Source organism: Pecten maximus, chromosome 5 (assembly GCF_902652985.1).
Source record: "Pecten maximus chromosome 5, xPecMax1.1, whole genome shotgun sequence".
NCBI lineage: Eukaryota > Metazoa > Mollusca > Bivalvia > Pectinida > Pectinidae > Pecten > Pecten maximus.
The window spans coordinates 43,943,925-43,960,008 of NC_047019.1; the positions used below are offsets into that span (position 1 = coordinate 43,943,925).

Below are 16,084 nucleotides of genomic sequence, written 5' to 3' on the forward strand. Positions count from 1 at the left end.
TGATGTTCTACGCTATTACAATGTTTGTTTTTGTTTAACGTCCTGTTAACAGCCAGGGTCATTTAAGGACGTGCCAGGTTTTGGAGGTGGAGGAAAGCCGGAATACCCGGAGAAAAACCACCGGCCTACAGTCAGTACCTGGCAACTGCCCCACGTAGGTTTCGAACTCGCAACCCAGAGGTGGAGGGCTAGTGATAAAGTGTCGGGACACCTTAACCATTCGGCCACCGCGGCCCCACGCTATTACAAACTTCCACATTATAGTTCTCATTGTCTAAGCATACAGGACGTCAAAAAAAAATTCGCAGGAGAAAACAGAGTTTGTTTCTTTATGTGGAAAATGAAGCCCGCTTTTCAAAACTTGACCTAGATGTTTATAATATATCTCAAAAAAAATTCCGTGCTTCAATAAAAAAAAATCCAAAACCAAAACCCAACACATGCTTAAAATCAAAGATAATATAGATATACGTCGCAAGTTTTAATTGTAACTAGTTTATATAGAGATGCTGTTGCCTTCTAGCTCCGCGCTAGTTCCCTTTAGCTCAGTCGGTAAAGCAGCTGCATGTCCAGTAAAGCCGCGGGTCGCGAGTTCGATCCCGGTGGAGGCACAATATGTATATACTTGCTTTCCTGTTCCATTGGTTAACCACTGCTTCTAGTGGGAGAATTTCCCTTTAGCTCAGTCGGTAGAGCTGCGGACCAGTATAAGCAGAGGATCGGGGTTCGACCCCTGTGAAGGCACATTATATTTGCTTTCCTGTTATATATATATCATGCAAATCTTGTTGTATCGTCTGCACTTCTACGTTGTTACGTAGCATATGAAATGTGTCAGTAGAATCATAGGCGGCGCCCCTAAACTTGGGGGGGGGGGGGGGGGGGGGGGTATATTGCATGTTTTGCAGACGCGTTGTGTCATTCTTTTAAATTAATACCCCCTTCCCTCAAAAAAAAAAAAAAAAAAAGAGTAAAAAAAATCTGAAAATGCGGTAGCCTAGTCTAGATGGTGGGTAACTACGTATACTGGTCTAATCTGTACTACGTCATAAAAAACAACACGACACAAACGTCAGTTTGCCAGCTAGTCCGCCGTGCCCTATAGTTTAATCAGTATGAATATCTAAACATATAACATTCATTAATCAACGTTAAATTGTAAATATTCTTCCACCTACATATACATATATGCAAATTGAACTATAAATATACTATCTCGTTTCTCATATCTATTTACGTGTATATGAAAACAAAACGAAGCAAGTGCGATATAGTAAGAATAAGAAGCCGAGCGAGCCACCCAACCTAAAAAATAGCTGGTAAAATCCAGGCAACATCAGGAGGTGTACCAGCCCTAAATGCTCGAAACTGCAAAAATGCTGGGATTACTCTACAATATCCATCCTACGCTTAACCACTGATCCTGCCAAAATGTGATGTATACATGTACGTACATTCGCAAAAAAATTACCAAAAGTTCAATCTAAACATCCGTCGGCTAGAAAGGACCCAGCACAGGTGCCTGACTCGTTTTTATAAAATAATAACATATAGAGTACATATAAATGAGAAAGGTTCTGAACTCCCCCAGGCTTGAAATCTGATGTATTTATTTCTAAGTACCGTAGCTTCGGTTGTATTGGGTGGATTTTTTCGAAGTAGGACTTAAATTGAAGAGAAATGGTCAATCTTTAAAATAAGCCATAACATGTTGTCGATTTCTCGATATTAGTTTACGAAATCGGGCGTGAAACTTCAAAATCCCCTCGATTTTGTTTAGTCGGACAAGTTGACGTAACGGGGTCACCGCACTTTGACTCTATTGGACATAGCTTTAAATACGAAGTCCACGGGTTAATCAAGAGGTATGCTTCATCAGATCACCGAATACAACTATTACATACACTTACTTTATGTATACGAGCACCCTATCGACGGCCCCGGGACTTTTTATGCATACTGATAGCAGATTTTCCACTTGAGTAGCCATGTTGTGTCAGCCGCGGTAAATTTGAACAAGCATTCTGATTGGTTATAGAAAATGTGTTGAACCAATCAGAATGCTTGTTCAAATTTACCGCGGCTGACACTTGGACAACGCCCTCAATGTCGACAGCAAAATCCAGCTAGCTCGTCGTACAACATACTCCTTGATGGGCTCCGGCCTCCATGGCAAGACGGGACTAAACCAACAGGTCAAGGCTAAACTGTGGAATACCTACGTCGTCCCACGACTGCTATATGGTATGGAAATATTCAAAATCAACCAGACCAAGAAGAAACATCTGGAAACATACCAAAACAAAACCATAAAACAGATGCAGCACCTACCTGACAGAACAGCTACGTCCGCAGCATTAGGTCTATTGGGTATTATACCAATTGAAGCCGCTATTGACAAAAACATGATGAACTTATTCTTTAGACTTACTAACAACCCAAACACAGTGGAATTCGATATTGCGCTACGACAGCTTGCAGTACATGATATCGATGCAAACAGCTGGTTCTCGCTGGTTAGAAGAACCCTCCACAAATATGATCTTCCAAGCGCTTACAACATCATGACTGAACACAGGACAGAAGACTCCTGGAAATCACTGCTAAATCAAGCAATATGTAAGAAAATTGAAGCCACCTGGAAAGCAGATATAGAGGCAAAGCAAAGCCTAAAATACCTTAATCCAAATGCAGTGAGCATAAACAAGGTTCACCAGACATACAGATATGTCCATGTCAACAGTCATGATATACACAGAGCAGAGGTCAAAGCAAGGATAGTAACAGGTACTTACAATCTACAGTCAAATAAAGCAGTCTTCAACCAGTACGCCGTTAACCCAATTTGTAAACTCTGTCAACAAGCCCCAGAAACAAGACAACATTTCATAGCAGAATGCCACCAGTATAATCAGCAAAGAGATGCCGTCAAGAACAAACTCCAGCTCCTAGAGCCCATATCGAACTGTCCAAAACTCCTAGGGGATCCAGAGCTCTTTACACAACTCATTATAGACAGCTCTCATGAAGCAATAAGCCATACTGTTGAGCTCAATGACAACGTTACATCAAGTATCGAGCTACACAGCCGGGAGTACTTATTCTCAATCCACCTATGCAGAAGTAAAAAAATCCAGTTGACCAGCTGAATTAGTAGGGGTCTCCACAACCCAATTGGTTCTACTCAAATACTAATACTGATAGAGTTAAGATTAAACTCTTTTTATCCCTTTTAATTATTTTAAATACTTTAAAAAAATTTTTTTTAAACAAACGATCCTCAAACCCTTATCACCACAAAGACTATGAACATTGAATGAACCGTGTGTACATATTGTATATAGTTGCCGCAAACTGCAAGGATATCACTACGCCCTGTAAATAGTGCCTTACTCTACGCTCATCGAAGCGGTGCCTCGGAAAGTCATCGAGGGTATCTACGACACAACAACAACAACATGGCTACTCAAGTGGAAAATCTGCTATCAGTATGCATAAAAAGTCCCGGGGCCGTCGATAGGGTGCTCGTATACATAAAGTAAGTGTATGTAATAGTTGTATTCGGTGATCTGATGAAGCGTACCTCTTGATTAACCCGTGGACTTCGTATTTAAAGCTATGTCCAATAGAGTCAAAGTGCGGTGACCCCGTTACGTCAACTTGTCCGACATTTTGAAGTTTCACGCCCGATTTCGTAAACTAATATCGAGAAATCGACAACATGTTATGGCTTATTTTAAAGATTGACCATTTCTCTTCAATTTAAGTCCTACTTCGAAAAAATCCACCCAATACAACCGAAGCTACGGTACTTAGAAATAAATACATCAGATTTCAAGCCTGGGGGAGTTCAGAACCTTTCTCATTTATATGTACTCTATATGTTATTATTTTATAAAAACAAGTCAGGCACCTGTGGACCCAGGTACCCGATTGGCTCAGAACACTCGGTAATCTCCGTACCGAACCGATAAGATAAACAATTCCCGCTATTCTCTGAACCGCGGGAATATATTATTACCTACTACCGGTTCTGTACAGTGATGATGCTCCGCACATCCGCATATTCTGCGGAGCATCATGGGAGGACGGGAACCATGCTACACTGTACTACTTGTGACGTAACTAATGACGAAGTGACGCGTTATATGACGTCACCAATTCGTCTCGAAGAAGGAGTGAGCCAGTAGAATTTGTTCGTCATCTTCAACAGAAAAAATGGCCCTGCCATGTTCATCTGATACGTATGCATGTTACAATGAAGATTCGCGAAGTTGGAACGAATCGCCAGACATCTTTGATGACGATAGCAACTCAGAAACAGAATCCGAGCCTTCGAAAGGCAATTGCAGAAAAATGGGTAATTTTGTTACTTTGACATATTACCATACAAACCAACAACGCAGTAGCACTGTATAATAGATATGTTGGTGTTATGATCTACAACTGAGATATCGTGATGTACTTGTCAAGATGATATAGATCTACTAACTAGCAATGGAATCACCGCGTGATACATGAACAAGTAGTATTTGTACACACATAGACACATCTACTTAAGAAAAATATAATACTACGTTTTTGAAACATACCAAATAGGAAAGGGGTATCTTGGTTAAAGATAAATCCAATTCGTAGCAATATTGCTATCTGACTGCTAAACACTGTTGCACGGGACTAAAGCTGATCTATTTACCCTTTTTTTTCCAGATTCAGAAACTGGAAGTCGAATAAGGAGTTGTATGAACGCTTTCGTAAACTTCACGAAACAGGTCCGACCTCATTACAAGTCAAAGTACCCAGAGGAGCCTTTCTATGGGATTACGAGACGGTAACGTTTCAGGGCATATTGTGCTCTCTTTGTCATAACTTGTTTTAAACAATAGCATGCCTATTTCATCCTTTGTCAAAGTTTCGACCAATAGCAGGGTTACATCATGGATATTATCAGTGGCGGATACAGAAAGAGAGAGAGAGAGAGAGAGAGAGAGGGGGGGGGGGGGGGGGGGGGGGGGGGGGATGGAGGATGGGTGCTTTGCGGCTTAATATTATGTGTGGGGTCGGGGTGGGGGTGGGGTGTGCTCCCCCGTTTCCATCGTTTGAATTTTCCCCCTTAAAACCCCCCTTTTTTCCCCAAATGAAATTGTTGTGATCACCTTCAGCTGAGACTTGGATCAGTAATGGACTGGTGACGTTTTGGAGGGGGTTGGAGGGAGCGCATTTTATTAAGTCGTTGTGGTTTGCATTGATTCATATCTGGACTAAATATTGTCTGCAAGAAAAAAGAAATATGTACCAGGTACTGTAGTAACTTTATAAGCTGAACAATAATGATATAATTTTATTAATAAAGTACAAGTTTATTCATTATCACACAAGATAATAGACTAGTACAACAATGTAATCACTTGCAAGTTGCAGCGTTGTAAAATACAAATTATTGTCAGATACTGAATTATTTGACAAGGTATTAGACATAGCCTGAGTTTGAAAATCTTTATTGATTTGCAAAATATCAAAGAGAACGTATGCTGGATCAAAAGATCTGTGAAAACTGTATGAATGTCAAGCAAACGCCAATTACAATACCTTGACTTGACCCTCCATTTCTTTTTATATAGATCATTAAAGAACCATTTGATGTGATTCGGTTGAGGAATAGCTATACATTATTGCATTAAGCCAATTATTAGACAATATTGTATGTGCATGTACAATAAACATGTTACTTAAATTCTACAAACATTACCGTTGCAAATTAATTGAATACCAAGCTGTTATCAATTAATTTGATAAGAGATAACCTTAGCCTCGGAGACAGACTGGGTTCCCCATCCCAGCTGGTCACAACAAAAGTACTATCATATGACCTGCTGCCAATCCTTTGTTATTGATAGGCTAACAAAATCAATACATACCTCTGGCCATTGTTTTACGTGGCTAACATTACACGGGGTCATTATTTCACAGTAGATATTTTACCTGGTTGTCTGTAGAAAAATGACCCCCTCCCCCTTTCGATATTTTCCTTTTTTTCTTCCGTGAATACATATAGGGTACCTTAATATAATGAAGTCTGTAGGACCAAAAAAAACTCTTAAAGGGGGCTGAAATATGAATTACATGTTCATGCATCTCACAAACGGTTGAGATGATCAAATATGTAATAGACAAAGTTGTAGGAAAGTATGGCATTATTAATTGCGTTGCGATGCAGTATTCTAGTGTGAGCAAGCAATATATTACCGTACACACACGTATATAAATATATGGCGGTGTGTTTCCCTGCTGTGAGAGGCCGCCGTACAGTTCTGCGGCTGCGGTTTGCAGATCTATGCAAAATCGCTATTGGTCTGAACGCCTGAATATCTGTAAATGTACAACATTCCGACGTAGGATAAAAACGTACATTAGTCCGACGTGGGATATACCTGTACAATAGTCCGACGTAGGATTTACTCCGTACAATAGTCCGACGTAGGATTTACCCCGTACAATAGTGCGACGTGGGATATACCTGTACAATAGTCCGAGATAAAATATACCTGTACAATAGTGCGACGTGGGATATACCTGTACAATAGTCCGACGTGGGATATACCTGTACAGTAGTCCGACGTAGGATTTACCCCGTACAAGAGTCCGACGTGGGATATACCTGTAAAATAGTCCGACGTAAGATATACCTGTACAGTAGTCCGACGTAGGATTTACCCCGTACAATAGTCCGACGTGGGATATACCTGTAAAATAGTCCGACGTAAGACATACCTACACACAGGTACAAAAGCCCGACGTAAGATATACTGTAAATCACTTAAATTTCGCGTGGGATTTATTTTCGTGTTAATTCGCGAGGAGAGTCAAACGCGAATTCAAATCCCTCGCGAATATTTGTATAAGAATGACAAGAATACTAAGTGGCGTCCATTTTGAATCTACCGTAATCTTTAGTTGGTGAGCAAACATCGCCGTTAAAATACTGATAGAATGATAGAATGATAAATTATACACTTATATCAGAGTGTGTTTTTATATTACAAAACACCAAAATTTCACACACACAAAAAAACCCACTGAACACTGATATTGTGGTTGAACTCCGACTTCATTAACTACATGTAAAACGTAGTCTAGAAGTTAATTTAAGTTTAAAAATTACGGTCCCGAGGATCCCAGATGGTCACCCGGAATACGTCGTACGTTATTACCCACGCTGTTGTAAGTTATGTAAGGCTACATGTATACATAACAGTACTTCACATCGCTTGATTCTCAAAAAGATATTTACCATAACAAAGTTGAAATCAAACGAATTATTTATTTAATTCAAACATTCAGAGCAAATAATCGCCTGGAGTATAAATCATTCACAATAGACTGTCCCGAGAACTGTTCATCGGTATCAGTGTATACACACGTACATCAATGTACGTTAATTACAATGTACATGTACGTTAACTCACAACCTATATTGTAGTCCCGTCATCTTCCAGGCATTCTTAATGAGCCGTGGGTTTTGATCAATGTTTGACACCGCCTTTGTAAGCCATTTAGCATGTAAATGTATACAGGTACGGTAAATACAATTCAGATACCTGTACAATAGTCCGACGTAAGATACACCTTTACATTAGTCCGACGTAGGATACACCTACAATAGTCCGACGTGGGATATACCTACAATAGTCCGACGTCGGATACACCTGTACAATAGTCCGACGTACGATAAACATGAAAAATATTATTTTACAACCATTGCGAAACAAATTGTATGCCCGGATTGAAGCCCGCGAGGGGTCTTACTGTGGGAGTAAACCGGAGAATCCGGGGAAAATCCACTTGGTCGGGCAAATGACCCCATACTCTTCCACGTCCGATCACGGAATCGAACCCCGACGTGGGGATACACTGAACACTTGTACAATAGTCATGGGGTACATCTGCAAACAAGTTAGACATGCTTTTCGCTTGTACTTACTAGGCCCTATAGTCCGACAAATGAAAATCTTTCCCTATCTTGACGTCACAAGGGGCCGCAGTGGCCGAGTGGTTAAGGTGTACCGACACTTTATCACTAGCCCTCCACCACTGGGTTGCGAGTTCGAAACCTATGTGGGGCAGTTGCCAGGTACTGACCGTAGGCCGGTGGTTTTTCTCCGGGTACTCCGGCTTTCCTCCACCTCCAAAACCTGGCACGTCCTTAAATGACCCTGGCTGTTAATAGGACGTTAAACAAACGAAATGACGTCACAATCAACGTTTGTTTGGTTTTTATCACATTAAATATTACTCTCTGATGGGTTGTCTATTTGTCGAAGTAAACATGTTAACATTATTTTCGCTGCATCCGTTAAGTATCAGTAGGGAAAAGATAATTATATCAACATCATGAAACTATATGACAAATGGTACAATTTTATTCTAGGATCGCTCACCATTGGTCAACTTTATCTGCGAACGAAAAGGGGAAATATTCGTCGGTGACATCTGAACCAAGATGTTGTAACCGTAATAATGAGTCACTACTGAATGCCGGATCAAGACATGCTGATGTCGGTGTTGAGCCTGGTCTTGATGAATCACTTCCGGGATCCGAGATAAGGCATAGGAACGTTATTTCTGAACCGAATCATTATGTTGCTGAAGTGAAGTCAATGATCAGTACAGATCTAAGGCAGGATACGAATGGTAAGCACAAATTGCTAGGTCAGGCGGAGTCGTTTCTCACTTGATATTTATATCCTCAAAGATGAGTCATAATGCCGAAAAACCCAGCAGAGGACACTTTGCCCGGTCACATTAAGCTGACAACAGGAGAACCAGTCGTACCACTTCCAAAACGCTAAGCAGGCGTAACAACCAATTGTATAGACTCTGGTATGTCTCGACCGCTGACCCAAAGTGCTCGTCACAGAGGGGAACGCCTGACCTTAAAAGGTTGAGCAGTGTCAAGGGACACATAAGGTAGAAACAGTTTGTTTAACGTGAAGAGGAAAGATGTATCCCAATTTTAGTCACCTCTTCTGTGTCAATGCATCTTGTAAGCATTGACACGTCTGGGTCATGTTGTAAGAATTGACACGTTTGGGTCAAGGCATGTTGTAAGTATTGAAACTTCTCGGTCATGTTGTAAGAATTGACACTTTTGAGTCAAGGCATGTTGTAAATATTGAAACTTCGGGGTCAAGGCATGTTGTAAGTATTGAAATTTCTGGGTCAAGGCATGTTGTAAGTAAGTATTGAAACTTCTGGGTCATGTTGTGATAATTGACACTTTTGGCTCAAGGCATGTTGTAATTATTGAAATTTCTGGGTCATGTGATAATTGACACTTTTGGCTCAAGGCATGTTGTAAGTATTAAAATTTCTGTGTCATGTTGTGATAATTGACACTTTTGGCTCAAGGCATGTTGTAAGTAAGTATTGAAACTTCTGGGTCATGTTGTGATAATTGGCACTTTTGGGTCATGGTACAATGTATGTTATAAGCACTGATACTTCTTGGTCATGTTGTAAGTATTGAAACTTCTAGATCATGAGATGTTTTAAGAGTGAAGTAATGGTGGCAGCAATATTATGGATGATTCTAGATTGTCCCTCGTTAGGTCGTTAATTTACTGTATTCGGACAGTTAAAATATGGCTTGCTACCAGTGAATACACAAATCAATAGCCCAGATTACCGGTTGTAAGTTAACAGAGATTCAGAGTTGATCCAAAACATGGTCCTAACAAAACAAAAAAAAAAACAAAAAAAAAAGAAGAAAAAAAAAAAAAAAAACCAGATACAGAAAGCAATTAAAGAAGATAAGTGACATAATAAATTCAAAGTGTTTCCATCTAGGAAGCAAATCAATATTAGTCACAGCAATGCCACACGTACACAAAAAGACACAGAAGAAAATCCCCAATGCAGTAAGAATCTACGATTAGTAGCTTCCTGCGATGGCCATGCAGTATTCTGGAGCTCCCCTATATCTGTAAAAAGAGGAAATCGGAGAAACTACGGTCTTTCATGGCTCCAAGGGGAGTATTACATTGTATGTTGTCTCACACTACATATGCTTAATTGATAATTTGAAAATAGTTCTACTTAACTTCTATCATTGTAATAGATTTCTGCTATTTTCCAGGTAAAATGTTAAGTGTTGAAACTTCTGATATGCATGAATGGATCGGCAAAAGACATTCGTCAAAACCTGCAATCTTAAATCGGGTACGTACATGACACAATCTTAGATAAACACAATAAATGGAAATATGTACTATACATTTTTGCCATATGAAAAAAATCCGTAGTCATTTGACGTCACGGGGAGCAAGGTTATTGAGTTTTTAAAGTGTTTTACACTCTGATTTTATTCTATCATTTGCGAAATACCAGCTTCCGAAATATATATAGTAGCTTACTTCTTGTAATTTATAAGAAAATCAAGAAAGGATCACAGTGGCTTACCACAAGATGTCAAAGGTTGAAGTTGCAGTCGTTTGCACCTGAATATTTAACTGTAATCTTACTTAAGCGCTTTAAGACACTCGGAAACAGTAAGACTGCGCTATATGTAGTTTTGCAATTTCTATTTATGTTCTCTATAATAGATGTGAGTGCACCAAATCGTAGTTACGCTGATATGTTTGAAACCAGTCATATCCTAATCAAATGCTGTGTAACAAAATGATAAGGTTAGTAGTGGTCAGAGCAGCGAGAAGGTTAGGTGGGATGGGGTGTGAGAGAGGACGATGATGTGAGAGAGGACGATGATGTGAGAGTGGACGATGATGTGAGAGGAGACGAGAGTGTGAAAGGGGACGATGATGTGAGAGCGACGAGAGTGTGAGAGAGGATTGGGTGTTATGCCGATAGAACGAATCTAGAATTTGAGGGGTATATTACATCTAACATAATATATAACACAAAGAATGGCTGTGGATATATATAAATGTACATGTATATATATGTACGTCCTATGCTTCTTATCGTTTTCTCAATTTTTGGTTTCTTTTCAGTATTCCACTCCCTCTGAATTATGTAACGAGCGCCTGACTACATCTGTCAGTAATGTGAGGCGGATCCGTCATGAATCGCCAGTTGATAATTCTTTATCACATGATGCTACAAAAGTCGATGTCTTTTCTTGGGCACACGAGAAGATTTTATCTGCTGATCAAAATAGTGTAGACTCTCAGGCTAATTACTTGATAGTAAATTCAACAGACAATTCACCACTACCCTCTTTATCAGATTACGTGGCGTCCTATCATAGTGATTCAACACTCAAAACTGACCGGGCTAGTCATCATGAAAGGTCATTCGATCACAAGGAATGCTTAGAATCAAGAGTTATTTCTTCTGGCATACCCGTTGTCCCAGCATCATCTATCACATCAATTTCTTTAGTTGGAGAGAAAACTGGCGGAACAACTTGTACAAACGCGCAAGTGAGTATCAACACATCTAGTAATAGCGGCTCTGCACATTTGCCACAGTTCCCAAACTCTGAAGACTGCAACTCTAATCACTACCGTGTTACTGCTCCTGATGGTATTAAACAAAAGCAAACTAACTCCAGTGATGAAACCAATGGTTTAAACACAATTGTAACTAATAAACGTAAACGTAAACAGACAGTACATTTTTCGTGTGATGATATCGTTACAAAGAAAAGACTGAACAAATGTAAAACATTCAATAGACAATCAAAGAAAAAAAGGAGAAGAGGAAGAAAAGAAGTAGCGATGTACACATCAAAAGTAAGACATTCGTCACCAAGGTCTTTCAGGGCTCGCTCCGCGCTCGGAACAAGTCAGGAAAGACTAATGACCGGATCGATGATATTCAGGTCAGGGATCACGGTCAGATATAGAAAAATACTGCCGAAAGCCCCCGAGTGTAACACCGACATTATCAACACACTTTAACAAAATTTCAATTGAACCTACCTCAAACAATGGGACAAATTTTACAGAACAACAGTGCAACAAACGATGAAATAGGACAGCATAACCTCGTTATTCTTCCCTGTGAAGAGACGACGTCTCCTGTAAGAGAAAATTTGGCAACTTTGAAAGAGGGCCAGATAAGAAAATTCATGCATTTGTCACGTCCAAAGGACGACGTCTTCTCATCGGCCAAGGGGTATAGGCTCGAGACTGAGAATATTAAAGAGTCCCAGCAAGATCAATTAGCAAACCTTTCTGCCATAGAAGGTCAGGGTCGGATTAGAGAATTCGTGCATTTGTCGCGACCAAAAGACGAAGTCTTCTCGTCGGTCAAGCGGTATAGGTTAGAGACTGAAAATCTTAAATATCAACTAGAAGACCGTGCTGCCACGGAGGTTAACGTTGGATGCAGAAACATTCCGGATACGAGAATAACGAGAAAACGAGAATCGAGCATTAAAGAACATATAAACAAAACTTGTGTTTCGAAAGAAAGCAAATCAACAGTGACTTTGAACGACATAAAGAGAAGCTATAATGTTGTTTTAAACAGGTGGACGGACTGGGAAACACCGCCAATCAAAATGAACGTCCCAAGTACACTTCGGAATAAATCCCCCGTACCAAATCTAGTGTCTGTATTTTCTCTTGTACCAGAAGTTAGCGATCGGAAAGAGGATGGTACAATCGGCAACAGCAGCGACGGTATGTCTAGTGCTGACTGTCTCTGTTTACCAGTATTGCAAAAAAATGTAATTTCTATGTTGAGTTTTTGTTTGTTTTTGTTTTTTTTTCAAATTAAGATATGGGAAAAAAATCACAATCACAATACGCAAATATTGAATTCTTACAAGACATGTTATTTTTGTTGTGTTTATACTGCTCTTTGTATGGTAGATATGGACCTCCTGGCGGGAGGGTGTGACTCCCCGATGTGGTTATCATCAGAAAGCAGTGGAGCAGACAGTCCAACATGTGTTGATGATACAGGTAAGTATATGTGAACCGATATAACCTACTATATATTATGACGAATGGCACACACTCATTTTATGACAAGAGTGTAGGTATATTGATGGTTCCAGTCTTAAGCTGTATACTACACTAATTATAATATTTTCATCGGTTGTCAACCACATTCACATTTGGTCTATCTTCCATCAAATGTCTGGTTCACACGAACTTTCACTTTACTTAAATGTATTGTTCCCTGTGTTAATATTAAAGCCCCGATGTACATAAGTGTAATATATTGCCGTTATTCAGTACCTTTCTCAGAGACTACTTAATCATGGTCACATACACGAGCTTTCAGGAAAAACACCTAAAACGAAATATCAATATAAAGTAGTTGTTGAACAGTGTATCTAGTGAGCTACCACCAACAAAGCAAAGCAATGAAGTTGTAGGGGTCTACCGAAAATATCACGTGATTGATCATCGCCGACATGTTTGATATATATGGTGCCAGAATTTGTCACATGAGCCAGAAAATTCCTTTAGATACACTAACCGATAAGCAAAAGCGATCGCATGAATAAGATGTTATTTTGAATAACAAACTTTATTATGTTTGAATATTTTCTAGGTTTGACGGACAATGCACTTGCAGGCTGCACTGAAGAAGACAGACCTCCAGATAATTTGAAGAAGTGCCGGGAAGAATACGTTACCAGTGTTGATGGGGAATATTTGTCGGACAGATTACATCATCAGCTGAAGACAGGATATCGCAATGGACCGCCATCGGATAACACGATCATCAGAAATGTGTCTAATACTGCCACCAATGGACAAGGGGCATACCTCTTGTCTGATGACGTCATAGCAATGCGACATTTCTATCACTGTTAGTACAGAATACTAGTTACTTAAATTTAAATGTTCAGCATTATTTGGTATCATATTATCTATGAGACTAAAGAACAATAAGAGCTGTTGCTTACATTACAGGTTTACGCAGTACACGTTATTTCTTACAGTTTGAAATGTATCGCTTGTTGGACATATAGCCAGTTGTCTGGAAATAGCGCGCGTACATTGTACGTCTGAAGCTTGTTAGACTCATTACCAGTTCACTAGAAATAGAGCGCGAACCTATCATGTTTTATTAGACGTACAGGTATTGCCTGTTCACTAGAAAAATGCACATACTCACCAAGCTTGTCCGACACACAGAGGTGACAAAATATAGCGCGTTGCCTCTTTAGGTTGGTTGGTTGTACATATTACCAATTCACTATGGAAATAGCGCTCGTATTTTTCGTACAGCGCACGCGTACCTCTCAAGGATTTTGGACGGAGTACCAGTTCACTAGAAATAGAGCACGCATACAGGTACCTTTCATGGTTTGAACATATTACCAGTTCACTAGAAATAGGGCCCGCGTACCTCTTAAGGTTTTATCGACGTATTATGTATCGGTTCATCAGAGATAGCGTGCGCGTGTAATCAGTTCACTAAGTATAGATCATTTGTCTGATTTGGTGTCCAAGATACGGATAACATTAAGAAATTGGATTCATTTTATAAAATCATATTACTTGTTTATGTGTTTTTTTTCCAATTATGGTGAAGCACTTTACCTTAAGGTACTTAAAGCTAGGTTGCTTATATGGGTTTACATATCTAGCAACAAAAACAAGACCTGTGTTTATCCCTATTTTAGTGATTTTCCAAGAAACATCACTAATATGTGTTCATGTCATATCTTTATAAGTTTATATTTATACTTGTCATGTTTTGTCACTATTCAATAATGTATTTGTTTACCATTATTGCATGGAAACATCGACCTTTGAACTTGTGTATGAAAATGTTACAGTATAGACACATGGCATTGTTTATAAACATTTTAACTCTCAAACACAGTGGTCTTTTCCTAATTAGATACAAAATGATATGTTAGATCAGAATAAATGTAATAATGATGATTTCACACGTGAAAACAGAACTATTTGTCACCGTGTAGTTTCAACTTGAAGTGAACAGTTATCATTAGCTGTTCTAAATGCTTTAGTTCCTCCCACCAGTAACCGACATTTACGGGATTAAATGAGAATTGATTAACATAACAAAACACAATAAAAAGTCACATAAGTGTAAATATACTGATTGGATTTCTGTGAAATCCCATCCCTATACACACATAAATGTGTACATATATCCAGATGTTTTATATACATGTTTTGTTCTTATACGCACTTTATACTTTCTATTATAATCTAAACAGTTACTTTGTGATTTAACTACGGCAGAAGTTGATGTTAGCCGGCCCATATCAGATTTTTAAAAGGCCGGTAAAATAAGCAGAAGGTACCATGTTTGTGATGTTGAGATAGACAGGATTGTACTCTTATCGAGATAAAAGGACATATCGCAACGACGCTCTCAATCTAAAATGCCGACTTGTGAAGATATTTGTGTAGATTGTCTGTATCGGATTTGGAACTTGTTACTAGATGCATGATGGAATCGTCCGCAAATAGCTGACATTAGGTTTTATATTGTATGTGATACCATTGATGTAAATAAGAAAGAGACGTCGACCGATTTGATATTCACAGATTCTGATTTATGACGATTAAACTCTCAATCCATGTATTGGCTTTATCATTTACTGCATAGCACAGTGCATGTCTTTAGAGCAAGGCCGATTGTACCCATTGAAAATAGAGTATGTACGTATTGCCTATATAATGATGTTGAACACGACGTTAAATATAGCAGTATGGAGTTTCATTACGATATTCTACCTGAATAGGAACTGACCCTAAGGGGTGTGCTGATCCAGCCACATAGTACACCTCTAGCATCGCCAGTGAGATACTTTAAAGCTAATGATACAATAACATGGGTATTCGGCAAAGCAGGTTCAGTGATGTTTTCCCTATGTTCTCTGATCGTAATGAGGATTGGATGGATTCTTCTTGTCTTCATTACCTTCTTATTGGAATATGGGTCCAGGTTATGATAATTCTTGGAAGAAAGGGGGTCTCTAGATGTCAGTCTTAACTAGCATTTTCTTTTCAAGCTGCCACTGGTTGTTCCACAAGTCCATCCATGTGACTGCCTGATCTTGTGGACGAACATTTCCACACACAACGTTGTTGATGATCTTGTATAACAGAGTGGCCCTACA

The 16,084-nt window shown here is 39.3% G+C and overlaps 1 protein-coding gene across 1 annotated transcript; it reads left to right on the forward strand.

The window, feature by feature from the left end:
- The first annotated feature begins 4,710 nt into the window (after positions 1–4,710).
- On the forward strand, positions 4,711–15,544 carry LOC117328134. The gene is made up of 6 exons (XM_033885522.1): positions 4,711–4,831; positions 8,429–8,691; positions 10,136–10,218; positions 11,010–12,647; positions 12,840–12,932; positions 13,531–15,544. The coding sequence occupies exons 4-6, from the start codon at positions 11,951–11,953 to the stop codon at positions 13,794–13,796; spliced, it is 1,056 nt and encodes a 351-aa protein (XP_033741413.1). The 5' UTR covers positions 4,711–4,831; positions 8,429–8,691; positions 10,136–10,218; positions 11,010–11,950; the 3' UTR covers positions 13,797–15,544.
- The last annotated feature ends 540 nt before the right edge of the window (positions 15,545–16,084 follow it).

Bases quoted from the DNA above. Each gene is read 5' to 3' on its own strand.
- LOC117328134 (XM_033885522.1), top strand. From the start codon at position 11,951: ATGGGACAAATTTTACAGAACAACAGTGCAACAAACGATGAAATAGGA. The intron at 12,648-12,839 runs GTATGTCTAGTG...TTTGTATGGTAG, and splicing joins AATCGGCAACAGCAGCGACG to ATATGGACCTCCTGGCGGGA. The intron at 12,933-13,530 runs GTAAGTATATGT...AATATTTTCTAG, and splicing joins AACATGTGTTGATGATACAG to GTTTGACGGACAATGCACTT.